At 45.6% G+C, this 27,427-nt stretch overlaps 1 protein-coding gene across 1 annotated transcript in view; it reads right to left on the minus strand.

The window, feature by feature from the left end:
• Nucleotides 1-1,266: 1,266 nt before the first annotated feature.
• The window catches only part of LOC118782157 (exostosin-2), a 30,467-nt gene continuing 4,306 nt past the window's right edge, over nt 1,267-27,427 (minus strand). The window contains exons 5-15 of the mRNA XM_036535440.1: nt 26,531-26,647; nt 26,025-26,220; nt 24,448-24,587; nt 24,165-24,258; nt 14,583-14,714; nt 9,600-9,789; nt 6,938-7,104; nt 4,531-4,674; nt 3,990-4,118; nt 2,958-3,040; nt 1,267-1,572 (exon numbers count right to left, since the gene is read on the minus strand). Of these exons, the coding sequence (XP_036391333.1) occupies nt 1,434-1,572; nt 2,958-3,040; nt 3,990-4,118; nt 4,531-4,674; nt 6,938-7,104; nt 9,600-9,789; nt 14,583-14,714; nt 24,165-24,258; nt 24,448-24,587; nt 26,025-26,220; nt 26,531-26,647 (1,531 nt within the window). The 3' untranslated portion in view covers nt 1,267-1,433. The remainder of the gene's footprint in view (nt 1,573-2,957; nt 3,041-3,989; nt 4,119-4,530; nt 4,675-6,937; nt 7,105-9,599; nt 9,790-14,582; nt 14,715-24,164; nt 24,259-24,447; nt 24,588-26,024; nt 26,221-26,530; nt 26,648-27,427) is intronic.

Raw genomic sequence — 27,427 nt, forward strand, 5'->3', positions numbered from 1 at the left:
AGAGGGAAGAAAAACTCAAATGGCAAAGAGAATCTGTTTTGAACTTTAAAGACAATGTCCAGGAGAACTGTTCTGCGGTTGGCTATGATATGCTTTTCCAGAATTCTTGAAGTGGCTGATTAGTCAGACAATCTCGTTACAAACAACCATGTAGTGCATGCTAACATGTACAGCAACACAGTACAGTAGTTTTAACTGATTCCTCTGTGTCAATATAAGCAAGCTTAGGCAACTTCCTGTATCAAAGAGGTCAGACAACAAACAATTCCCTGATCTGTCCTGTTGAACAAAAAAACTGGTGTTAACAACAGGAATTCACACTGTTCAAACCATGTTAGAATGATTTTGACCTCATGTTCCTATGCTTATCCCCTGCATGGAATTACTGTTTTTTTCCAACACTTGCAGCATAAACCACTTCTTTTAGTTTCACTTCTGCCCTTTCACATCTATTTAAGCAGCCTTTTGAGACCAAACACACATTTAGGACAGTTCTGTTTCCATTTTTCTGGATTGGGTTGCACCATTGCTGGGGGAAAAACAATAAAAATTAAAATGCAGGAAAAAAGCTGAGTTCATTTTTGTTTCGCAGTAACCACAAAATGGCTTTAAGCAAATTTATGAAGATACAGCACCACACCTAACACCTGTCCACTATGTACAAATGCTGAAAGAAACAGTACGTTGATGGTTTTTTGTCTGTCACTGTCATCTTGTGCAAAGTAATCCATATGAAGACCATCACCTTTATCCCCACGCTTCTTTCCAGCATCAGGATAATCCACCACCCTATTCAAAAACTTGTTCTTTAAGTGTGATCTTGCAAGAATGCCATACAGTAATTCATTACTAACATAGTGCGTCTTCTTACAAAGAACAGGCTTACACTGAACAGGCTGTAGATGCTGTCATGTGCTGCACTGTTTTGTATTGTGCCTCCCAATGTATTTGTTGTAGTCCACTCTTGTTTGAGATGGCCACAATTCTGAGAGGCTGACTGACCCCAGTACAGGCAGGTGTCACCCTGGGCTACAGAAATCCATGGGATGCAGAGCTCCAACACTGGCACGATACTAATGAATCCTGCAGTTCAAGTTTGGGTACCTTGATGACGCCACATGGTTTCCGCCTCCCACAATCTGGCTGCTGTCTGGCTGATAAGATCGGTTCTGACAGAAAACCAGTGATCAGACCAGATTCTTAATCCGGTTTCCTTAGCAAAAGCAAAAAAAGAATGAATATGTACAACCCCCCCCCCACAGTGGGTGGGTCTGTCAGCCCAGGGCCCCTTTGAGAGCGAGGGACTAAAGGAAATGGAAAATGAAAGAGAAAGCTTCTGGAATGGCAGGGTTCTTCACATCTTAAACAAAAGTCTGGAAAAGTGTGAGGGTCTATGAGGGGTTGGGGTGGTATGCCCCACCTCCCCGCTCTGCTCAGAGGCTCCCAATGTTGGGGAAGCTTTTGAGCTTTTCAGGGAAGTCGTCCTTGTACAGGACAGGGTCAGCCCGATGCTCTACCACCTTCAGGGGCATGGTTCCGAACACAGAGGCAAACTTGTTAATACACTCCGACCTGGACAGGGAGAGAAGAGAAGAGTAAGACTCTCACTTTAATACTTGCGCACACACACACACCCAGCACAGGGATAAATACACAGCACAGACCACACATGTGGACATGCAGGAAGATATGCCCAGCATGTGCATTAAACATAGTGTTACAGGTAGACACACCCAGCTCAGTCACAGGTGCACAGGTTCAGTGGAAGCAGACGCCCCAGTAAACATAAACAACAAGAGGTTCATCTGCACTACACATGTATGGTTGCTTACAGTCAGAAACAGGTTTATGTGTCCTACAACTCTGTATTATGAATCAGATGGATCAGGACTCTTAACTGCAACAAGGGGTATGGCACAGTAAATCACCTCAGATTAATGAACAAATGCACTGTATTTAAAATCCAGGATTGGCTCTGGATGCACCCCGTCTTTCTCTCTTGTAGGGACTGTGTGCACATACATATAACTGTACATACGACTGTCTGCATCGGTGAGATATTTCAAAGACTAAACTGCAGTTTATGGTAATATGCATGAACATTTTTAGTAACAAATTATCTTTTTTGGCTTACACAGTTAAACTTGCAAAATAGAATCAGGCACTCTGTTACTCGACTGGAACTGTGATGTCAATTTTATCCAGGAGCAGCATCATGAGTGCAGTAATGGAATGGTTCAGATCTGATCAATGGGGCTGGTAATGCTGCCTATTTATACCGGGCTTGTGTTCAATGACATCAGGATCAGGCCATTGCAGATGAAATGTGCTTTTATGGAAACAGCATGAGACATCGTTGGCTTGGTGCTATGAGAGGAAAAGGGACTCTTCCCATGTGAAAAGGAGAGGAAAGGCTGGCTGGTCCCAGATTCCTGGCGTTCCCGCATGACTCTGCACCCAGCTTTTACAGCAGAAAACACTGCAAGAGTGTGAGACGCCTCGGGAGCCGCAGGGATCCTCCATACGTCCCGTTTCTGCCCCCTGAGTGCTAAGGACCTCACCACCAAGGATCACTCAGTACCACGGGCACAGGGCTGCTGCTCATCCATTTTGGGTGCGTGCAACAAGCAGGGATCCTTTCATCTTCCCAAAACCATGCCCCTGCTTTTCCAGGACTTGCTATTTTTGCATCTGTTCCTTACCATGTCTGTTTTGTTTTCCCCTGCCTGGAGACCAAGCCTGTCATTCTTTCCCAGGCAGGATGGCTAGCCCAATGCACTGATGGAGATAGAGTGCAGGTTTTTGAAGTGCTCAAACTCTGAGTTCTGTCCCAGCTGGGCTACTTGGCAAGCCCTGTGGGTTTGAATGTTCCTGATGGTAGCTCAGTGATAGAATGCCCCAATTCAGTGAAACAGTGAGAGAGAACCATCCTGGAGCTCCCCACCCTGAGCACCTACCTCTCCACCATGTGTGTCTGATCCAGGGACAACCCATCGATAGCTGTGCACTCTGGGCACTTGAACTTCTTCCGGGGGGTCACCTGAACACAACCAGGACAACAATCATGACACTGTATATTTCTCCCTCCCCCTGAAGCCAATCTCTCATCTGTACACAAAAGCATAAAAACTCAAGAGTTTGGATCACTCACAAAACCACAACTGCTGCCACCAAAGACATCAAGTGCTGGCAGTATGACAATGCTGCTCTTCAGCCATTTAGATTTATTCCACGCAAGGCCTACTTAATAAGGATGGTGCACAACTCTCCTTTGATAAACACTGTTATTAATGAGATAAGGGCAGTGGAGGCAGCCCTGTGGCTGCGTGTAGGAGGGAAGGAGGGGAAGAGCCGCTGACAGGGCTCGTAACTCAGCTGGCCTGCAGCGTATAAACATCTCTCTCTTCTGCTGCAGAACACCACGCCACACTGACGGATCAGAGAGGTGCAAGGGGAGGTGTGAGTGACAAGGGGGGGAGAGGGGACAGGTGTTGGTTTAACCACAAAGAAGAGCATGCACAGGCCAGCCCAGGTGAACACGGTTTATTAGGCAGGGCATCACTCAAACACAGATAAGGACTGGAGGTAGGATCTGGATATGGGGGAGTCCCTCAGGGTGGGGAATGATCTGAGGAAGGGGATTTGTGCCAGATGCACAGTCTGTAGTCTTTAACGGACAGCAGTCCCCACCACCCCTCAGGGAGGAATTGTCCTCTGGTGGCACCTCTTCCAGCATGGCACAGGAAATGTTTTGATACTCTGGGTTAACAGAGCTGAGTATTACAGTATTACGGTAAACTGTTGCATAATTTAGTTATAAGCTTCCAAATTTACCCACAAGTAGCGATGCAGAATGAGCATGTACCTATGATCAGTTACACAGGTCTCAGGCAGGGAATCCATATTTCAGTCTCTGCAGCCAGAAACATTCTCTTCTGCAATACAGTGTGTGACTCATGATACTCCCTTACTTGAAATCAGGATGTTACCTTTATGGGAGCCTTGCCAGTGATGTTGGCCACCAGGAAGTTCATGGCGATGTCCTCGCAGTTCATGTGGGCATCCACCCAATTCTTGATGTCTCCTGGCATCTTATACGTGTACAGGTAGTTGAAGTACTGAAGAGAGGGCAGAGAGGAAAACGAAGGCTGTTATCAATCATGAGCAACGCAGTATTCTAGAGCCATCATTGCTTCCTATTCATCTGCCTGAAGAAACAGGCAGTCTTAGTGAACACAAGTGACACAACTAAGGCTGACACTTCAATTTCAACTGTTATCTAATATAAGTGAAGGTATTTCCAAACTGAAGAATGTCTTCAAACTAAACGTTTTTCTTTCACAACAGTTTGACATCACTGAGGTGTTTGAGATGGAGGAGAGAAGGGGGGGGGGGTCCTAAATAACCTGCCTGCACCTCTAACCCTGCCTCTTAATAACCCTGCCCTGTAGGGCAGTAGAGCAGAGACGAGTCAGTTGTGCTGACAGCCCCTCCCCATCTATCTCACATGCAGAGCCTTCCGGCCCCCACCTTGTGATAGAAGGCTGCCCCAGTCAGCACCATGGACACCTCGTTGGTCCACTCTGACTCATACTTCCACTTGCCCATCTCATGGTCCCACAGGTGCAGCCGGCCCGGGTATCCCACCAGCCTGTCTGGAAACTCCCGCCACACCTGGGCATAGAGAAGTAAGTGCACAGGCAATCAGACCAGAGAACAAGGGGTACTAATGGATATCATCAGGGGATTCCACAATGACCTTAAGGAATGCAGTGGCTAAAATGGCAAAATATCATGACAAATCTAATGAAGGCAGTAACGGTGCAAATAAAAATAAGAATTAATATGTGGATTTCAGCTGGTCCATGGAAAATGGCAGAGCACAACATTGTTGTAATGTGTTTATTACATCAGCTGTTTTTGTGCTTCTCTGTACCAGAAGTTTGCTCAAGTGCACAAAGAGACACACAGCAACAAAACAGTCAATTACCCAGATCTCTTATGTGTTAACTCTTGCTATTAGTTTTTGTGCATTTCAACCAGCTGGGTATTCTTCAGGCAAACCAGAGCTTGACATATACTGAGAATACAGATAAAACAGTGAAGCCGCATTTTCACTGGATGTAATGTGTATTATGCTGAGCCCTATGCCCAGACTCCAGGCTCAGGCGCTCCCAAGTGCCCTGTGCTCCTTCCCCTGCCCCACACTGCCCCATCTCACATCAATACCCTAAATGAGGGACCGATGACACTCAACTAATCTTCTCTTTTCCTCCTTCCGTCCCCCAGGTCAATGGAAAGATCTCTGCATGCCTGGCTGACATCTCCAAATGGATGGCCTCCAACCACCTAAAGCTAAACCTCGACAAGACCGATCATCCCAGCCAAGCTCCTTCCTCTTCAAGAGCTCTCAGTTACTGTTGATGGCACCACAGTAACTTCCTCCACATCTGTGAAGAGCCTGGGTGTCACCCTCGACAACAGGCTGGACTTCAACGACTACATCTTACAGACAACATGCTCCTGTCGATTCCTTCTCTTCAACATCAGGAGGATTCGCCCTTTTCTGACCACCTACTCCACTCAGCTGCTTGTCCAGGCCACTGTGCTCTCCTGCCTGGACTATTGCAATGCCTTCCTTGCAAGCTTTCCAGCCTGCACCATTCAACCACTGCAGGTCATCCAAAACGCAGCTGCTATTCTGATCTACAACCTCCGAAAGTTCTCCTGCATTGCCCCTTTACTGAGTTCCCTCCACTGGCTCCCGGTCGCCGTTAGGATCTGCTTCAAAACCTTGACCCTCACCTTTTCTGCTGCAAAAAAGAATGCCCTGACCTACCTCCAGGACCTGGAGTTGGACCGAATGGCCTGTTCTCGTCATAGTATGTTCTTATGTTCTTATGACCTCATCCTACCCTATGCACCTGCTCGACAACTTTGCTCTGCTACATCTGGACGCCTCGCTCTTCCCACCAACGGAACGAAAGGCCCACACTCCCCTCAACGTCGCTTTCCATCATTGCTCCCCAGTGATGGAATAACTCCTCACCCACCTGAGAACAACTCCTTCACTCCAACCCTTCAGACATGGGCTGAAGACACGCCTCTTCAGACTCTACCTGGACTGACACCCTTGCCATTTGATCTTGTAAATCTAAGATTCTTGGCTCGTACTTGTAGCTTTATCTCTTACGTTATATTTGTAGCACGTTTTTGCCTAAGTAGTACAGCAGCACTTTATTGTCCCAGTGACTGTATTTGATATATGTAACGTTACATCAGATTAGTTCTGTCTCACTACACTGACTTTGTGCTCAGCTTCAGCACTGTCTGCACTGTATGACCTGTACACATCTTGCCCTTGTGCCTGTTGTTTGCTCACTATATGCACTTTTGTATGTCCCTTTGGATAAAAGCATCTCCTAAATGAATAAATGTAAATGTAAATTTTTTCCAATTGCCTCGATCGGTCTTAAATGGCTACAGGTGAAGGGCAGCTGTGGACAGCCTCAGTCTGGCATGTCACCGTGCCTACAGAGTGGCATGATGGACAGCCCGCCAAATCTCCAAAGACAGTCTTACACTCTTTCATGTAACCACTCCCCGGGGGGGGGGGGCGTCTCATGTTACTTTTACAAAAGAATGATGAGGTCACCCTGGTAACCCATTCTGTCAAGACAGATTCTTTCCTCATATTGCCTGCACTTCCAGGAGACAGTCAGAGACTCTTCCAGGAACCAGGAAGTGGCTATGACATCACTGAGCAATGATGGCAAACAAAAGGACCATGCTCCAGAGGGCCCAGCTGGCTCCAGTCAAAACAAAAGCAACCAGATCTGCGATCTGTTTTTACCCCCATTCTGTTATTTTAAGATTAAGGTTTTATCAGTGTCTTTCATTTATCGGCTTAAGGGGTGGTGGCGGTCAGCACACTCACCTCATATCCAAACTGAAGCTCGTCAGAGGTCAGCATGATGATGTCGTCATCGATGGCCAGCACAGCCTCTGTCTCGATCTCATCGTAGGGGAAGAAGCGGTTGCTCAGCTTGTTCTCCTTGGTCCGCACGACCTTGAGTGGTACAGCAATCTTGGGCCACAGTGACTCTAATAAACAGAAGGAGAGAGACAGAGAGAGACAGAAAGAGGAGAAGAAAGGGATGATCAGGTTAGTCAGCATTTATGAGCTCCATCTTAGAAGTTGAAGAGCAGGGTTTGAGTAGTGTTGACCTTCCTGCTTTGTCTTAACGTGACTACCATGCCCTCAGCTATAGTGCACCATATGGGAAAGGCAGACACAGCCAGTAAACACCAATGCTGATTGTCTCTGAGTAACCCTCACTGAGCATAAGGAAATCAGACCACTCCAGCATTCCTCCAAGGGCACAGAAACAACTTTTTTGTTTTTGAAGTTGTGCAACAGTTTGGGAATAGTCCATAGCACGAAAAAGACAGATGGCAGAGCGCTTGTCACCCAATAAACCCTCCATAGGGACCTGACAGCTTTTGTGAGGGAGGTTGAAATCTTCCAGATGAATCTTTTGTGGGAAAATGGTAACAATAGTTTTTTTTACTTTGTGCTTAACTATGAATAAAGACTTCAAGCAAGTTACTTTTTTGACACATAAAAAACCGCATCAGCTAAAATGCAATCACTAAAATGAAGGAGAAATGCTGCATACTGAATCCAAGAACCCGTGTTTAAGATTGAATCTATGCCTCTTCCATTCTTCTTTTTTTCCCCAAAGGAAACCTAATGGATCGCTGCAAAGGCAAAACTCCTCTGAGTGGTTATTAGCTCGTCCCTGATTGCGCTGTGAGACTCTCAGCTTTAGCCTGTGCCATCCCTGTAGAGTCTGAAAAAATACACACAGGAAAAACAAAGCAAAACAAGACAAAGAGTTTGCCAGCTGCCGGAAGCCCTCTGTTCCCCCAGATGAAAGGGGCTCTGAAATTAAAAACGAAATCCTCTCCCCTAAAGAAATCATCTGCCCCCTCTCCATGATTACATCACCGTGGCAGGACCTTGGATCCTCTGTTAGGGGATAAAGGAGGAGGGGAGGGATCTTGGCGGGTGGAAGGGATGGCCAGAATATTGAGCCAGAGAGAAGCAGCGTTTACGAGCCCTGGGGGAAAGCAGCGCTTTCATCTCCTGGACCAGCTGACACCAGTGGGGTGGGGCATGCCGGTCACAGTTTGAGCTGGAGGAGCTGAGTGGTGTGGTGTCTACCTCTGTGCACATCCTCACATCAACCACCACATCGCTGTGGTGTCAGATTTTTTCAAAGGACACATCCAACAGAATCTGTCCGTAAGATGAGGGAAAGTAAAAAAAGGATACTAATTCCTCCTGCTCATTAAACTGACGAACAAGTTGGACTGGAGCAGCTTGCATATCCTGGTACAAATAGATTCAGGGGCAAGGAGGTGGAGGAAATCCCTCCTTATGAGCGGCAGAGCAGTGTGACTGATCTCCTCCCATAAATGCAGGCTGACCCGTCAACAGCCTTCGTTAATGCTAATAGGTCACACGGCTCTGGCCTGGCTCCATCGACGTCTCTAATCAAAGGCAACGGTGGGCCATTAGGGCCACTTCAAAGTGTTCCCACGCATTACTGCCTCTCTTAAAAAAAAATATGTAAGGGATATACCCAATTCCTTGCTCTGCTTTCTCCCCGCCATACACCCAAGCTGTCCATCAAGGGGCTCCATAAACAAGCGCATACTTAATCATCTTGTTAAGTGCCTTCGTTAGGGCTAGGGGGTGCAGTAAACAACCACTAATACTGCTTTACCTTGACACATTTCTAATGGGGCATAAATTACTAATGAGGCAGACAAACAAAAGGTATTATAAAGAATATTAACTTTTGCATTATAATAAAACCACTGGCTATACACTTGGGGAAGAGGCACAGTACTGCATGTTTGCACAATATACTCTAAATTCACATGAACTGCTGGGCCAGCAGGACTGTTGAAAACTGCTGATATGTATAGCTGATGCATCACAGCCATTTCACATAGCTTTATGTTTCAGACCATTCACACACCAATAAATGTGCTCAGGATGTTCCTCAGCTCCTGATGGCTCATTCCTTACCTGAAGTCAGTTGGCAATGGGTTCAGCTGCAATTGTGTCAATTTTCACAAAGCTCAAAATCCAGAAAAAACACAGGTTGACATTAAGAGACTGATACTAAGTACAGATATTCCAAAGGTCAGTTAATTTTAGCTTCTTACACACATTCTGAATATCTTCATGTAAAACTGAAGGCAAAGAAGTTGCATTTGAAGCCAAAGAAGTTGCACTTATAGCAGGATGACACAACCATGGTACTGGAGGGCTGCCAACATCTAGTTTTTTGATCCAGCCAGACATCAAATTGAATAATTTAGATTGCTTTACTTAAAGTTGTTTAGTTTCCCAACCCAGTTCCACAAGTGCTAGTGGTTTAGAGCTATTAGGAGCTTATAGGAGCTTGGCCTTTCATGAGTCCTACAGTACTGGATTAGAATTTTGACTCATATTTGCTACTGCCACTAGAGGCTAGCTGTCCCCCAGAACTGGGGCTCCACCCTCCCAGGGTGGGGCAGCTCACCTTCTGGCGGGCTCTTGTTCTGGTTGTTCCACACCACCAGCAGCTTGGCCAAGCTGGGCACTTTGGAGATCTCAGTGATGACACGGAAGAGGCTCTCAACGCGGTCATAGGTCAGGACCACAGCCGTGAAGCCTGGGGAGCGTGGGGGTATTAGCGGCAGGAAGAGGGGGCTGTTCACACTCGACCACTTCTACAGGGAGAGAGGAGACCAGATCATGAACACACAGTTGCATCTACTTCTAAGGATATCACCTTGTGTCCATCTCTCTGCCACATGCATGTACCTTCCACGATTTGTATTCCATATGATAGGAACAGCAACAATCTCCCATATTCAGTGCTTGTTATTTCCGTATTTGAGACAGGAAAGGAGGAATCTTCATTTAAATGCACAAAAGTACACGTACGCACACACACACACACACACACACACACACACACACACACACGCACACACACACACACACACACTCTTTAAATCAGTGGAAAACAATCCTCATTACCAAACAGCTTGAGGACAGCACTGTGACCTTTCAGCCTGCCAAACCATTTGCTTAAACCCCTCTCCCCCAGACTGAGGTTACATTTAAAGAGCCATAAATCTCAGTGAGCAACAGCCTCCATGGCCAGATAAAAGCCAAGCATTTCCTCCCTGTAATCAGAGAGACAGACAGAGAGCATGTGAGAGAAAGCAAGCAAGCAAAAAAGAAAATGGGAGAGAGGGGAAAAGATAGTGAGAGAAAGAATAATTTATGTACCAATTTATATATAATGTATAATTTATGAACTATGTTTATCACCGTTGTTGTAAGTAACACTATTATTATTTGGTTTTGTTCCTTTCAGTAATGATCATGATCTTTTCATGTTTTTATCCAAACATATTTATTTTGTATTATCTAACACTATTGATCATTATTCAGCATGAATAATAGGTACACTTTGTCAGTGTATGCAGTGCATAAGTATTACTGCATTCAAGTGTTGTTACAAAATGGAAAGAGGAGTAAGAGCCTGTACAACAGACAATGAGACCTGGGCCAAACCTGTGCCGCCATAGTGACAGCTGCACCACGCCCACAGCTCCTCCACTCTGTGAGCACAGGGGACCTCTCCCCAACGCAGTATTCACATTGTAAACTCTAAGCACCGACCCATAAAACAATAGCGCTGACCTCAGTGGACATCCATCATATCTGGGTCTTGGCCCAGCAGGCAACTTTTGTAGGAGAGAGAAGTGCCTAAGGAATGAAATATCTGGGTGTATGTATATTTAAAGATTTATTTCACATGACTAAATGAAATAACTCTTTGATTTGAACTGCTCTTTAAAGAGTCAGCTGGCTTTGTTCCACTGTAACCATTGTGATGTGACATTTTTATATCTGAAATTGATTAGACGGCTAAATGCTGCGTTCCTCCACAATCGGACTGCTCAAACTGACCAACCCACCTTAGACTGGGACAGACCAAGTGATCTCTGCTATCAAATCAGGCACACACCAGGGAGAAAACCCATCCATTTAATTAATATTTCCACAGGGACCATAAAAGAGCAACAAGTTTGTGGGGTTTTAAACAAGCAGAACCAGAAGGAGTTGTACATGTGCATGTGACAAAGGGGTAAACCTCACTCAAATACAGGCTGAGAGACATAATGACTGAGGAAAATCAACAGGGGTGACAGGTGATGTGCATGTTTGTACGTGGTGTTAAGTGCTGCTCTGGGAGTGCTTGTAGAGAGTGGAGTTTCATTACAGAGCTGGTGAGAGCACAGAGCAGGAGCAGATGGGCTCTGGCAGGGCCAGGGTAGAGAGGGGGGTTCTGGGAGCGCGCTGGTGTGGTGGCCATCTCCTGCCAACACAGGGCTTGGCTCCCCTCCCTGGCTTGTTTTAAACAGCTGACTGTGAACTCAATGAGACAAGACGAAGCATGAGCAAAAAGGGTACTAATAGACTGCAAAAATTGTGAGAGTGAAGGACCCCTTGGCACAGTCAGGCAAACAGGTTTATTTGTCCATGACTGCATTATCACCATGTATTGTTTTGAAGGGTGAACATAGGCTTAGAGCAGCAGGACCCCCAGTCCTGGCCTTGAGGTAGAGCTCCTTTCATTGTTGTGTGACCTGGTGGTGCATCTGAAACTGCAATCACATAAAGCATTGAAGTTGGAATGCAACACTGAAATGAGCAAACTTCACATCACATATGTACCTCCCTAGCACAAATGCAAGACGCTGTGAAAACTTCCAATGGCTGGGACTCCACAGTGCCAGAGGTCCGAATGGAGAGACTGATAGTGACAAGGATAGGATTTACTGTGCTACTGTGATATGTATGTTGACACCCCTAACACACCAGCTTACCAGAGAGAAAGGCCCACAGCAGAAGCATGTAGCTTCTGTAAATCTGCAGGCTTTCCAGGCACTCCTCCTATGGCCCAGCTGCATCCAACGCCCACCAAACACACCCAAGCGGTCTACCAGCAGCCTCACTGCGTCCGCCTACGGTCTGTCACTACAGAGACAACCATCTGACACTCACCATCATTCAAATGGTCCCACTAATAAAACAAACTTTACTAGCGAGTGGAAACTTCTTTGAGATGTCCGAAACTGACAAACAGCAAACAGAGAGGAAGTCATTACTTAAAGCTGGGCAACGCTGAAGTGTTAAGATCGAAACACAAGCGTAATAGAGCTATTGGAAACAGAGGGAGACAGAGGGCCAGTCCTGTTGAACCGCTGCACCACTGTGGGCTGACAGAAAACCTCACAAGCTCAATGTGCACCAGATGCATACCTGAAAAGCTAGATAATGATAAAGGAGGACCTGAAGAAAAACATTTGTATTTAGGTTCAACCTGCAGTATTTTATGGCAAGTCACATTTATTTGTTTTAAATACAAGTCAATGTGGCTATGAGCATAACTGTAATCTATTACAAGATAACACAATCATAAGGATGCTTGCAGGGCACAATGACTGGTTTGATTGCTTGGACCAGGTGTTGCCCTGGCCGTGAGGGAGACCTGGCAGTGAGGTACGGAGCAGTACCTTGGCTTTAGCACATCCTGCAGCCAGGATCACAGAGCAATAGTTTTGGGTCTGAGCCAAGATGGAGTTCACATAAAAGCCCCTTCAGACATAACATGAGTGGTCACAGATAAGACTTGTATTATACCATGGTATTTCCACAGTCATGGATGTGCAGTGGAAATTCTCCAGAGATTCTGTCAGAAACAGGCAGTGTTCACATTAAAACGTTTCTGTTACAACCACTAATTAAATTGTTTCCCCATGTGCTCCAATAAATACAGCAAAAAGGTGACTACTAGGCAAGCTCTTGGACTCTTCATCCACTAAATTGGGCAGACACTCCAAGCTCAACCGTTGATTGGAGCAGTTGCTGGCCAGCTACCACTGTACCATATACAAGGCTAGATGGGGAGGACTTCAGGACCAGCACTTCCTGTGCATCCAGAGGCTGCCAGAACTCAGAGGGGAAGTGCACCAACCTCTGCCCTCTTCCCCCCTAAACAGGATAATGACTCCACCTCGAGGTGACCCTGGATCCCATAAACCAGGAGGGGTCCTTTTAAAAAGGAGTAGAGGGCTGCCCCCATGCACATGATCATGTAAGTGACTTGTCTGGCGTGGACTGGGCGAAGCCCCCTTGCAGCACAGCGGTCTATCTGCAGTGCTCCCAGCCCTGCAATGTGCTTTCAATTACTCTCCCAGTGGATACAGGGAATAAGAAGGAAAAAAAAGCCTTGATTTATTCAGCACTCCAGTCCAATTCTGCTTGACGTGTTTCCACTGAATATGTTGAGAAAGTATTTCATCCCTCCTCTCATGTTGGAACGGTCAAAGGGCAGGAACACAGAACCATTAACCGCTTGTGGGCCCGCGTGCGCTTTAGGGCTCTCACTGATGTTGCTGGTAAAAAGGATAGGCGGGTTCTGACAGCAGAGCAAATCAACATCCAAGGTAATTGGTAATCATTAAAGCAAGCTACTCATATTTCCCGCGGCATTATGCTGACTGACAGCAGTACTGCTGTGTGGAGGAGCAGTGCGGGTTCTCTGCTTTCAAATAGTTCTGGGAGACTGGCAGCATCAGTCACTATGTCTGAGCTAAGCTGGGAGGGCTGTGGTGCCACAGTGGTGGAACAGAGTGACCATCTTCACTGTACTGACACACAACTGGAGCTGTCCTCCCAGCAAGAGTACATATATACACACACACGCACACACACACACGCACGCCCACACACGCGCACGCACACACGCTCGCCCACACACAGACAGACCCTGTGATCCTAGTTAAAAATATGCGCAGACATGCTCACACGCATGCATACACAGACAAACGCACAAAGTCATACTGAGCCTGTCCTCCCAGTACATAGAGTATATATACGTACACACACGCATACATGCATGCACACACACAGAACCTGTCTCAACAGCAACAGAGTGAACACCCATAGACATACACACACACATAAAGCCTGTCCACCCATCAACAGAATACGCACACACAGATACACACACAACTGTACTTGAGCAGACATCCAGGCTGACTCTCATAGTTTCAAAGTGGGGTGCTGAAAAATGACAGAGCGGAGAGTGGCCGCGTAACATTACTGTGTGGAATGCCTCACAGATTCACAGTCAGAACGGCCCTGGACCAGGGCTCTCAGCACAGTGCTGGTTAAGATCAGCACAGCACTGGAAAGGCTCAACTAAGCCAGTACTACTCATCACAGCCAGCTACAGAATCCCATAGTTCAGAGATTCATGGCTTCAGGCACATGGCTTTTGACATGTCATCCATTTATACAGCTGGATGTTTACTAAGGCAATTAAGAGTAAGCGCCTTGCCAAAGGGTACAACAATAGTGGCCCAGCTGGGAATTGAACCGATAATCTTTTGGTTACATGCCCCGCTCCTCAGGACTGCACCAAACTGCTGTTACTCACCACCACAGGTGGGTTGTTCCACTGCTCGTACGTGCGGGCAGCATAGGGGTAGATGCGGTCATTGATGATCTGCAGCGTGGTCAAGCCGATGGCCTTCATGGAGCGGAAATAGGCCTCCCAGAACCAGCGGGCCTGGGGGGGGGGGGGGGGGGGAGGTGGGGGAGAGAAAAAGAGAGATTGCAGGGATTAAACTCAAAAGGGAAGAGAGAGGGATCTCTAGCCCCCCCCCCCCCCCCCCCCCCCCAATGGCCACCCAATGGCCATTAAATGCCACATATGGAGCTCAGGGGGATGATTCCTGGCAGTTATGAGCAGCGTGACTCATCAGTGACTTTAAGTCGTTTCACTTAAGACCCACAGTCGCCCTGCGTCCTGCTCTGTGACCCAGGTCTCAATGTGAAGTGCCCAGGTCATGCTTGTTTATGCCTCTCCTGACAGTGCCAAAATAAAGCATGCTAATCACTCTGCTGCCAAGACACCAATGCTAAACAATGGGCTGAAAAGTGCAGCCAAAGCACTCAAAGTGGGGTGTGAATTTAATGATTCAGTAAGAGCTTTGATCCTTTCAGACAATAAGACAGGCAATAATCCTTCCTTAGGCAAAGTACTAAAGCATCCAAAAAACAATCATTTCTCCATCGCTTACAAATGTCTTTTTTAACTAACAAAAATGTCACAGTGCACAGAGCACTCCAGAAGAGTATTGCATGTCTATAATGCATACAACGACACAGAATGGAAAATGAGAAGTTACAATCCAATGACAAACAGATCAAATCAGTCAGTACAAAAGTGTTAAAAATGAAGACATACACTGTAGCTACTGCACGGTTGCTCTGTGATGGGAGACAGCTTGTAGAAGTGAGTGAGAATGCACTGATAATGCTTGCCATTCTCAAACAGCAGGTGTGTTTACATGAGAGCCGAGTACAGACAAAATGCCCTGTTTACAGCGCGAGATGATGCTAGCTCTGCGAAGATCATGCAGCTGGACCTGACAGGGTTTTTTTCTTTTTTTTTGGAAGAGTGCGGGGTGTTTCAGGTCCTCTCTCCTCCACACCCCCATTCCCCTGAGCAATGAGACAGAGGGCTCATAAGAAACAGACATGGCTGTTAAGCTCTGGACCTACCCATCAGCCAAGAGAAGGTGGTCTGTTCTTTGTTAGTTATTCATGCTAACAATACACATTTCAGTCCCTCTGTCATTACAATACTAAAGGGGTTCTTTTTCCAAGAACATCTAAATGCTTTGTAATGGAGAAATGACAGCCATGAGAACTCACTTTTATTACTGAACATGCTGTTGGTGTGATGCGAGAAAACTATAATTACCTTATATTACATTTATATTACATTGCGAACAAAGCCCATAAACATTCACTTGTACACACTGAAATCCCTCAGCAAGACCAGTGATTTTGAATTACATTCTTTTGCCACCAAAAACTGACAGAAAAAAAAATTCATTAAAGCATTTTTCATAACTTGTACACTGTTGCTGTGCCACCTTCTCCCTTCTGTACAATTGGCCATCTTAATTTTGTTTCTGTTCTATTGCTTTACAACCTGTATAAACCATAATCACATGTATTACACAGTTACTGTATGAACACATGATGCAACAACTGTGACTAAATCTGTGCTTGAAATAAATCAGTGAAAAGATGGTGTTCATAGTCCCACTGTCTAATCTAAAGAGGACTAACGAGGTCAACTGTCTGTCTGGATTGAGCATCAGGGCAGCAGGTTCAGTGACTTTACACAGCACATTATAGTGTTGTAGTCAGGTCACTTGGCCTCAAGTTCAAGTTGAGCATGAACTCACCAGGACTCAAGTCCAAGTTCAAGTCCCAGTCACCAGTACCAAGTTTGAGTCCAGAAGTGAGGCACGGGAAACCAAATTTCACAGCTCCCATTATAAAAGATGAGACTACAAAAGGAGAGACGGAGACACTGAATCCAAATAAAATCTTTTTTAAGGATCGTATTGGGTCAGTAGTGGGCCAGGTCCAAGTCACTTAACCGCATGGCTAAGTCCAAGTTCAAGTTCCAGGTTAAGTCCAAATCGAAGTCCAAGTTCAAGTCCAAGTCCCGCCCATGCCCATAACTAGATATGAGGTCACCGGGGTCTGGACCTCGGTAAGTGTTTTAGAGCTAAAAATAAAATTTGAAGCTAAATACAACTGGATAAAAAATCATTGGTTGAGAACCTCTCCTCCGAGACGAGCACATGCTTAATTCAGTTTAGGACTGTTATTTAGTGACCACTGTATGTGAGAGTTGTGAGAGAGGGTGCAAGCGCAGCCCCTTGCATCATCAGCACTTCCACTGACAGCAGCAATTGGAATTTACACACGATGGTAGCAGCAGGTGGGTTGTGTGTGAACTGGCAGCATACCATTTGGTAAGACAAAGCAATGATCGTTATGCCGTTATCTGTAAGAAACATTCAAAACAGTAACCTGGTACCGCATCTGAAGTAAAGGCAATTGTATGAAACATGTTAAGTATGCATACTCTGGCCACGCTGAAGGCTACGTTATTTCTTTCATAATAGTAGGCTAGCTGACGGTTCACACAACACTACTGATTAAAAAAAGCTTATGTAGGTGACGGTATCAATAACAGTAGGCCTATGAAGCCAAATTTGGAAATGTATACATGTGTGTATAATGACGTTAGCTTGTAATGGTGTTACTCTCAAGCATTTTTCTTTTATTTTTATAGCTAGCTAATGTTACAAATAACCTTAGCTTAATTATCATGCTTCATACCGTAGACCTATGTATTTTGATGCTCTAGATCATGTTTTTACGATTTATTATTCATTCAGCAATGCATATTAATATGAAAGCTCCACACCTACCTTACAGTAAACTATCAACACACTGATAATGGGTTTAATTTAACACCTATCCCCACAGAAAACAAGCAGCTCAGAGCAGGGCAGACAGCACCACATAAGATACAGCCCAGTTCAGATGGTGTACCTCACAATTAAAACACAAATAATTTTTGTTTCTTGTAAACAGCAACAGGTCCCCACACACACTATGTTTCAAACCCTGGTTATGGCCACGCTCCAGTCATGAGTCATTTGGTCTCTAGGGCTTCAGCTCCATCATTTCTACCAAAGGCACAATGTCAAAATACACTATATATATTTTGTATTATTTAAAAACACACTTATGCACATAAACATAAAGCATATTTATTCATAGTCCACTGTCCCCACTGTTCCAGTGTCTCCCTCTTACTCATTCAAGGGACAGCAGTCCAAAGAGAGGAATCTGGAAGAATTCGCCACCCAGAAGACCACCTCCTGATAAGGGGTATTGTGCCGCAGGACACTAGCAGACCCTAAGCTAAGCCGTTTTCACATATGAACTCCGGACAAAGTGCGGAGGTTCAGAAATTGGCCGGAATTGCCCTTTAACACATGTAGCACACAACAGGAGATTGTCCGTGACAGACGCGTTCTCACCTACAGGAAATACTCCGGTTTGGTTTAGGTGAGGGGCGGCGCCTGGGTAGAGTGTGCAGGAGGCAGGACATGACGCAAAAAGTGGCTGTATTTGAAACCGCCTACTGCATACTCTGTACTGCGTACTACTCAAGTACATACCGTATACTGCATGCTATTTTTCAGTGTAGTACCCAGTATGCGAATATTAATAATTGCATTTGTAGTATGTTACATTGTCACTTGAAATCATTGCGAGTTTAGAAACGTCCAGATTTCCTCGTGGTATTTTCCAGTTAGACGTCACTTGCATTCTCATGAGTGAAAAGTATTGATGAGATCACCTAAAGTATTTGCGAGTTTAAGTGTTTTCAGGTGTTTTCTTTTCAATGTCTTACCTTTCGGTGGTACGGGTACATAATGTGGCACGGAGGAGGAGAAGGCGAACATAGCTATTGTACTTTTGGGTAGCCTATAAAAAAATCAGACGTAGCCATCCAAATTGTGCTACCGGTACACATAATTTATTATTAATTATACATTTATTATAACAAGAAGGTAAGTTTTTGTTGTTTGCTATGTGATGTTAGGTCACCAGTTCACCTATCTCACTATACCTATCACTATTACTTAGCTACAGCTTAGCTAGCTACTAATCAGATAATAAACTACTAACCAATGTTATTAATCATTGTAAGAGACAAGTTTTGGCATTATAGCCATAGCTAACTATCTCTTTAATGATCATTGGACTCAAAATAGCATGAATTTGGAGGTATCCGCAATGTCAATGAAACAGTGGACAGCAATGTACAGGCATGCAGAAAAGAGTACGAGGCAGATGTTTGTATTCTTCCGGTTTCACGCCAGTCGCATGATAGAAAGATAGAAACGTCATCAACACGCCCACTCCCTCGCGGTGAATTCTCCGGAACGTTACCTGCTCTATTCACACATGGGCTCACTCCGACATGAGCTGGACTTTGTACTAGGGAGCTGGCAGAATGAAGTCCATCACATGTCACAATGTCCGACTGATTCGGACATTTGCGTTCTCACACACAGCTCCTCCGGCTAACGGCCGGATACGTTCCGGTGTCCAGTGCATGTGTGAAAGGGGCTCTACTCTAGGACAAAGCAATCAGTTCTCGACACATACAGATATTGGAGGGAAAGCCACTTCAAGCTACTGCTGTGGAGCAGGGGACCAATGTGGGCCAACACCATCAATGAGGAGACAAAACTGGGTAACACCCACATACTGTAAAAGGCTGTGCCTAACCGGACTGGAAACCTGCACTACCCTCATGCTGAGGTCCACAGATCATGAACCTGCTTGTGAATAAGAGTCTGCTCATTCTGGACATGCTCACTTTCTAAATCATGCCTTCCTCTCTCTCTTAATTGTTGGTTTTAGTTGAGCAGGCAGTGGCAGGGTGTACATGAAAGCCAGCCATGCTCTGTGTTAAATGGTTTGCGTTTCCACTCTCCCTTTGGGGGCCAGGCTCCTTCTCTCACTTTCTGGAAGGGACCCTTCAGCTCCCCCTGACACATGACAGACAGGCCAGATGAAACTCGACACGCCAGGTTTCAAATGCTGGGCCCGGGGTCTCGACTTCAGATGGCAGACTTTGTCTGCAGGGGAGAATTGGCTTTGCCAGCCGTGGAGACCTCCACCCCAACTGGAGCCTCTGACTACCCATTCTCCTGGACCCTTCCTCATGAAGACAAAACTGTTCCCAATTAGCTGCTAGGATACAGACTGCCTTTCCTGGGCCAAATGGCAAGACTGACAGCATGCAATACTGCCGGACCATGCTATATCATATCCACTAGGACATTCCATTTCAGCTGTGGGGGTGCAAGAAGTATGCAATTCCTGATCCCCTGCACAGTCCCGGTGCACCATGGCTGGGTTACAGCACTGCTCCCCAGCGGGAGTCCTATCACACTGGCTGCATTCAAAATTCACAGCTTCACTGCCCCTAAAGGGGACTGAACACCCAACCAGAGCTGTGCAGGTTCCAATCCCACTTTTGCTGTTGCCTTCAGCAAAGTGCTAAGATATACAAGTCTATCAGGACAAGAGCGTCCCCTGAGAAAATAACAGGCTAAGGTAATGCTAAATTCTTATGGAACATAAAAATGGGCTTGAAGCACTAATAAATCACAATCAATCAATAGAAAAATAAGCTCTGGGCTGTGTGCCAGCTGCTGTCGGTCGATGGTGTGTCCAGTTGAGGGCTCTGTGGTGCAGTGACCCATGTCACAGAAAGTGGAGCGGTGTCCGGCTCCCTGTGTTCCTCATCCTTCAGCTGTCCCCTCCAATCGTGGCAAAGCAGACCGATTTACTGACTGCCACATTTGTTGTTGTTCAGCCCACAGAGGGCCCTCAGCGGCACACGAAAGGGCCTCTTATTCCCCCTGCGCTGTGCCGGCTCTACACCTCTAACGCCGAAAAACCCCTACACAAAAACAGCTTTTATTTTTATTAGGGGGGTGGTGGTGTACTTAAGACGACTTTCAGATCCCAGAGGGAGTCCGGTCGCCCATAAATCAGTGAGCAATGAAAGTTTCCCCTCCAACCAGGAGGAGGCAGACACAAACTGCCCCGCCCCCTTTCCTAGTGCCTGCAGGAATTTTTATGAGCACGGAAGAGGAGCCGTTGCACGAGACGAGGAGGAAGACAAATGATCACTTGACTGTTTTGGTCATTGCCAGAAGGATTGTTTTTTCATTCATTTCACTGGGGTGTGAAAGAAAAGCTTTCCTCTCATCACTATGATAAACAAACAACTGATCATGCTAATTAATAATGTCAAGGTCACTGCTGATATATCACTATGCCCAAAGATTATTATTTTACAAAGCTTGAAATGTTAAAAATGTATATTACAATCACATAATAATGAAGAGTAACAAGAATGGTTTCCACAATTTTATTTTTATTCTCATCACTAGTTGTGAGTAAAGATGCTGATGGCAGATAATCATCACACAATAACTGTTGTTATAGTAAAGACCTGAGATCTGAAAGTGCTGGAAAGGGAATGAAGGCTTGCCATTCACCTAACAAATACAACTTAAAAGGTGGGGCTGTAACTCTCCAGATGATGTTGGAGGTTGGGAATACAGACAGAAAGCAGCCATGTCTCCATTTACCGGGTGCATGATCCCCAGGGTGGTTCAGCAGGTTTCAGACAGGATTACTCCAGACTCATGCTGCACAGCTTTGATTGAGATGCACTGACTGCAGCTCTGCACTAATGAAGCACACCTGCAGTGTATTCCTACTGTCTGACCCAGTCACAACTCAGGGGAGTCCTCATCAGCAACCATTAACCATATAACAATGCTCAGAAGCTGGTGTTGACCACGGTTAGCAGCTGTTTAGCTGACCCAAATCAATGCTGCACTTAAATATGTTGTTCACTACAATATTGCTGTAGTGCTAAAACAATGGTGTGCATTTCACTGGACTTAAAGGCTTGATTAGATTTGATAGATAATTTCAGACAAATACAATGGCAGGAGTGGTGGGACAGAGCTACCTTAACAAAATCAAGAGCTGCCAAAATCAGGACCAAGCTTTCAGAGGCCATACTGTTCTATTCCTGAAAGAGAGAGGGAGCTCAGCAATTACATGTGAAACCAGAGTGCAAACTAAAAGCCCATCTTCTGTGTCCATCCAGACTGACAGCATTGCATTAACACATGCTCTGATGAAGGTTGGATCAGAGGGACAATGTCAATTCACTGACAAGAGAAGCCCAGGTGAAGAGCACCCTCTCTTGAGCTGAAAGCAGTACTGCAACAGACGTCACAGGCTCTACAGTCAGCATGTAGCGCAATGCTGCCACTACAGCAAGCCGTCAAAAGCAATCCAAGGCTCCCGGCAAAAGAAAAGACAAAAATGGTAAGAAGGGGAATATTAAGGGCTATAACCTCTGATGTAACAGAATCGTGTTGAATTCCTGGATGCTGGGTAATAACAGAGCAGTCAGTGTTAGAGTATGGCAGGGTTTTAGGCTTGACAGTGATCTGAGTATGGGTCCCATCCTGCAGCTGATGTGAGGGTGAGAGCAGTTGGGAGATGCATGTAAGCAGTTTGCCCAGATGTACGTGAGTGTGGGCTGATGTATAATAGGCTCTGCAGCACCTCATCAATCCTGGACAAGATGGGCCTCCACATGCAGAAAGGCCAGCCTAACCCTCCAGTGTGCGAGGGGGCCTGGCTTTGACCTGCTCCTGCTTCTGAAGGAAACACACACACATACACACGCACACATGCACACACAGGAACTCACAAACACACAAAAGCAAATGCACACATGGAAAAATGCACATGCAAACATATACATGCACTCATACATACATGCACAGCACATACACAGCTACACACACACACACACACCACACAAGGACAAACATTCCTGCACAATACACAGGCACAGGCACAGACAGAGCATGTTAACTGGACACTTGTCCATTGTCTCTAATAAAGAATGGGGTTCAATTTAAATCTCTCAACAACCTCCTATTAAAAAACAGCAACACTATCTAAAAATCAGTACTATTGCTTAACTAATGATAGTTTAAACACTACTGCCAGCTCTCATCCATGTGATGAATCAACAGCTCTCATTACAGTTGCCAAAGGATAACCCATACAGTCCTTGTAATGTTCCACTCTATCTAAACATGAGTGACAACAACATTCACACGTATGTTCACAATGTACAGACACACAAGTCAAGCACATCCTGGCACATCCGCACCACTCAGCTAACAGGGGACGCTTGGGAGTGTTGCGTTCTGACAGAGGTACAATCCACACGTTCCCACTGCAGCGTGGTTGTCAGAGGCATGAACAATAGGCTTCTCTCAGCCCTACCGATGCGTTTCAGGACCAGGAACATAAATAACGTCCAGGCAAAACCATCTGCTGCTCATTAAATCTGTCTTAATTCAATCCGCTGCAGCAAAGCCCACACTGACACCAGTATAAACTATTTCTCCCAATGTACACTTTCTCCTCCCTCAAAATGACTACGACAGTCTTTAAATGTGTCCACGTCAAGGAGGTTTGATCCTAAATGCTTTCTGCGAGTCGTCTTGCAAAACTAATTGCTTCCAAACTACATGAATTAGTTGTATTCTCCTCCCAAACCATGACGAACTGCCACAACGTCTCGTCCGGCTGTATGTTTTTATTTGAATACAGACCACTTCAGTTGTGGCAGGTTGCTTTGCACACATGTGCTCTTAAACCTTTATCTCTCCTCATCAACAGGAAGGTCCCTGTGATTGTGGAGCAACTATGTAGGACCTCTTAGCCCACTTTCGGCCCACTCCCTAACAGTGAGCTATTGAACCTGACCCTGTCCCGCAGCCGCTGGCAGTCAGAGCACTACTCACCATAAAAGCCTGGCTTCCCTTCCAAGTGAATGACAGGGTACTGACAGGGGAGACAGGGGAGCTGACGGAAGGGCAGAGGGCAAGGGGCGGGGGCATTTTACACTCAGCAAATTAAATACATTTCCAACAGGGGCTTGACTGCTGGGCCTGAAATGTCTGCTTGGTCTGTGTAATTGGTAAATGGGCCTCCATTGATGCAGGAGAATGAGAACCAGCTTGAGGCCTTGTAGGGTGCCTGCAGGGCCTTCACATTTGTTTATGGTAACATGATTTGGCAGTTGGACAGAGATGAGCATGTAGCATACAGGGGAGAGGGTAAGTTGTCATTTACCTCTCTAAAGCTTAACCGTTACAGGAGCAAACACCCAAACCTCCACTGTAAAGATTTAATACAGAAAGACGGACAGTAAAAATCGAGTGGCAAATGAAAAAGCATGTGTCTCTGTGGCATGTTGAACTGTCTTGCATTAGGATCTGGCTGTTTAAAAAGGGCAAGTGAAGCTTGTCTAATCTTTCTGATTGAATGAGTGATTCATTAATTTGGGTTGACTCATATTCAGAGACTCACAAATCCCACAGAGACTCAATAGTCCTCCCTGCTGATATTACCTTAATGGAGCTCGGCGTCAAATCCACATTTGTATAGGAACAATGCATTGCTCTCTGAATGCCCTCCACCTGTATTGGTCATAACGACTCACCTGTCTCTGCATCTCCTCCACCTGTCTGTGTGGGATACTCTTGAGGATGGTGTACATCTCTGGCAGTTTGTCCTCTGGGATGACCACCGATGCTCTGTGTAGGATACACACACACACACACACACACACACACACTCGTGAGGATACTCAGAGGTCTCCCACTGCCAACAAACTGTCTGTGGCCAACTGCTGATGAGAAACAGGCTCAGCTGATGACTGCCTAGCCCTGCCAGCACTTCTACAGTTATCTCCAACAGCTACTCTACCAAGCCAGGAAGCATACCTCTTCCAGTCCAGGACCTCAGAGAAGGGCAAGATATAGGAGTCGGCCACGATGACGGGGACGCAGCCAGCCTGCAATGCATCACTGAGGGCAGCCTGTCCGAGGCGTGCCCCCCGTAGCACCACGCAGAATGAGGACTCCTGCTCCAGACAGCAGGGCAGGGGGGGAGGGAGAAAAGAGAAAGAACTTCTAACCCTTCTTTAGAATCAGGTTACCCCATTCCACCTCTGTTACTTAGCCTGACTCTTGGGAGTGAGAATAACTGCCCCCTCTTACATTTACATTGCATTTACATTTATTAATCTGGCAGATGCTTTTATCCAAAGTGACTTACAAGTGAGGTACAGTACAACACAAGAAAAAAACAACAAAACAACAATATTAGAAGCACTGCATGACCAGGTTTCAAAAGGTGGTCAGGGAAAGTACAAACTAGCAGATAAAGCTAACGAATGCGGTTAAGCATTGAATTACTTTTTTTTATCATTTTATTTTATAGTTTAGTAGGTGACAGTTTGAGTCATGAGATGTTCCTTTAGGGGGGAAAGTGTTTCAGGTGCTCAGGTGAGAGCAGAACAGCTGTGTCTTCAGATGTTTCTTGAGAACAGAGAGGGACTCGGCAGAACGGGTGCCACTGCCACTGCACTCCACAAATGGCTGAAATCCTCAGATTTGGATTTGAATTTGAATTTGAATTTTCACTTTAAAGTCATTGGTTTCCTGAAAATTCACTCATACTATTGGGTTAACACATTCCAGACAAAACAAAGCGAAGATCCTTGATGCTATGTAAATGCTTGCTGTCTAAACTACAGTTCAGACTAGTCCTCATTTACATGCTCAGACCTTGAAATTCAAATCTTTAAATCACTGACTAATCAGTAGGGACTTTTATGTAATAAGGCGTGTCTACATAAATGACCCATGGAGTAGTTTTGGCTCTGAATGAGCCTTGAACTTGGGAGTTTGAAAAAGGAACACAGTGATAAAGATAGCTGTTTAGGGTGCTGCCCGAGTTCCTCACCACTCAAATTCCCCAGTGGTGGAAGGTCTCCCAGCCACACAGCTGTGACCAGTGTGGTGATAAGTACACTTCCTGTCTAGACGAGGCGGGGATTGAGATGCAAACACAGTGGCCAGGGACAGCCCCTGTCGTTGGCATTCCTCAACAGAGGCACAATGGGGGGTGGGGGGAATCAGGGATTGGCTGATCGTCCCTTCAGCTGCACCTGACATAACCTCAAGTCACAGCCAGATTCCCACAAAAATGTTTCATTTGTTTCACTTTGATCCCTGATGAATACCACAAGGATTTCACAATGCACTCTTTCAGATTGTCATCATAGGACAGCAAATAGTAAAAAACAAACTGCAAATTGGTAGCAGTAAACCAAAAAAATATTACAGGGGTGTATGACTTTTTGATATTTTCCTGTTTTGAGAAAGATAAAACCTCCTCGGAGCTTACCCCTTGGGTGACTCACTCCCATTGGGCTAAGCTGTGGCGGTTGACCAACAGACAGCCACTATTTGCACACAGGATCGCTCAGTGAGGGGTGTCACACTGTGCGTCTCACCTGCAGGATCTGCGGGTAGTCAAACACCTGACCCTTGTGGCAGCGCTTCCTGGCAGAGGCCATGCCCTGCGACAGGTTGCTGCACTTGTCCAGCAGGAGCACTGCCTCCCCATTCTCCGCCTTCAGCTGCTCCAGCTCTGCCCGGTACTCCCGATGGATTGCCGTCTGGGAGGACAGGATAAAGTAGTGCCGCGGCCTAAGGGACAAGGGTGGAAGAGGGAGCACTATCAGGGCACAGCACAGAGTTTCTCAAAACGACAGACTAGGCTTATTATCACTTACTATCTGAATAATAACATTTTACGATGTCAAAGTCTAATAACAAGGTGACACTGTGATGACACTTCACATTTAATTATGACATTCAATGCTGTATAATTAAGTAAAGCACACATACATACATATAAACACATCCAGTTTGAAAATGAATGTCCAGTGGGAGTGTATACATAGATGGGGTAAAGCCTCAGACTTTCACATAGGGGGTTTGCTGCGGGAGAGCTCACCCTGGCTGTCTCTCAGGCAGGTCCACCTCAGCTGAGAGGGGGCTGTAGACAGGGATGCTGACGTCATAGCCCTGCCGGTAAGTCCACGTGGAGAAGCCTCCACCAGCAAGCAGAGCCCTAGAACACACAGAGACCTTGCATAACACTTCTCAGGCAAATAATCTACATTAATCAACCACAGAAACACACATGTACATACCAGTGGCGGCTGGACAGCTGGAAACAGGGGAGGCTGAAACAATACCTTCAAATCTATATTACTCTCAACCTGTTCCCCTTTATCTTCCTTGATTAACAATAAAACAAATAATTCACTGAATAATTGACACCAATCGTGTAAATAGAGTATATGATTATGCTCGTGAAACAGCGCAGATTGTCTGTAGTTTGTGTGCTTGCGAAAGCTACAACATGAGATTGTTTAATTAACAAGGATGGCATTTATCGATTTAAATTACGTTAAATGCTCATGACACATCACAGCTTTTGTGAGGTCTGTGTTCTAAACGTTATTGTTCATTGCACTCAACCTAACCTAAATGTTTATTCTCAGCAATTTAAATCGATCTAACTAAATTTAGCTCCGTTTTGTTATTTGAGTTTTGTAACACAAGAAAGCTATAATGTGAAACATTTTAGAGAAAGCTTTGGGATTACCTGCCACTTAATTGTTCAAATTGCCATCCTTGTTAATTAAACAACCTCTGCAGTAGCTTTTGCAATAGCGCACAAACTACAGACAATCTGCGGTGTTTCATTTACTTTATTTACGTATTGGTGTCAATTATTCTGTGAATTATTTGTTTTATTGTTAATCAAGGAAGATAAAGGGGAACAGGTTGAAAGTAATGATAGATTTAAATGTAATGTTTCAGCCTCCCCTGTTTCCAGCTCACC

This window comes from Megalops cyprinoides, chromosome 8 (genome assembly GCF_013368585.1).
Source record: "Megalops cyprinoides isolate fMegCyp1 chromosome 8, fMegCyp1.pri, whole genome shotgun sequence".
NCBI lineage: Eukaryota > Metazoa > Chordata > Actinopteri > Elopiformes > Megalopidae > Megalops > Megalops cyprinoides.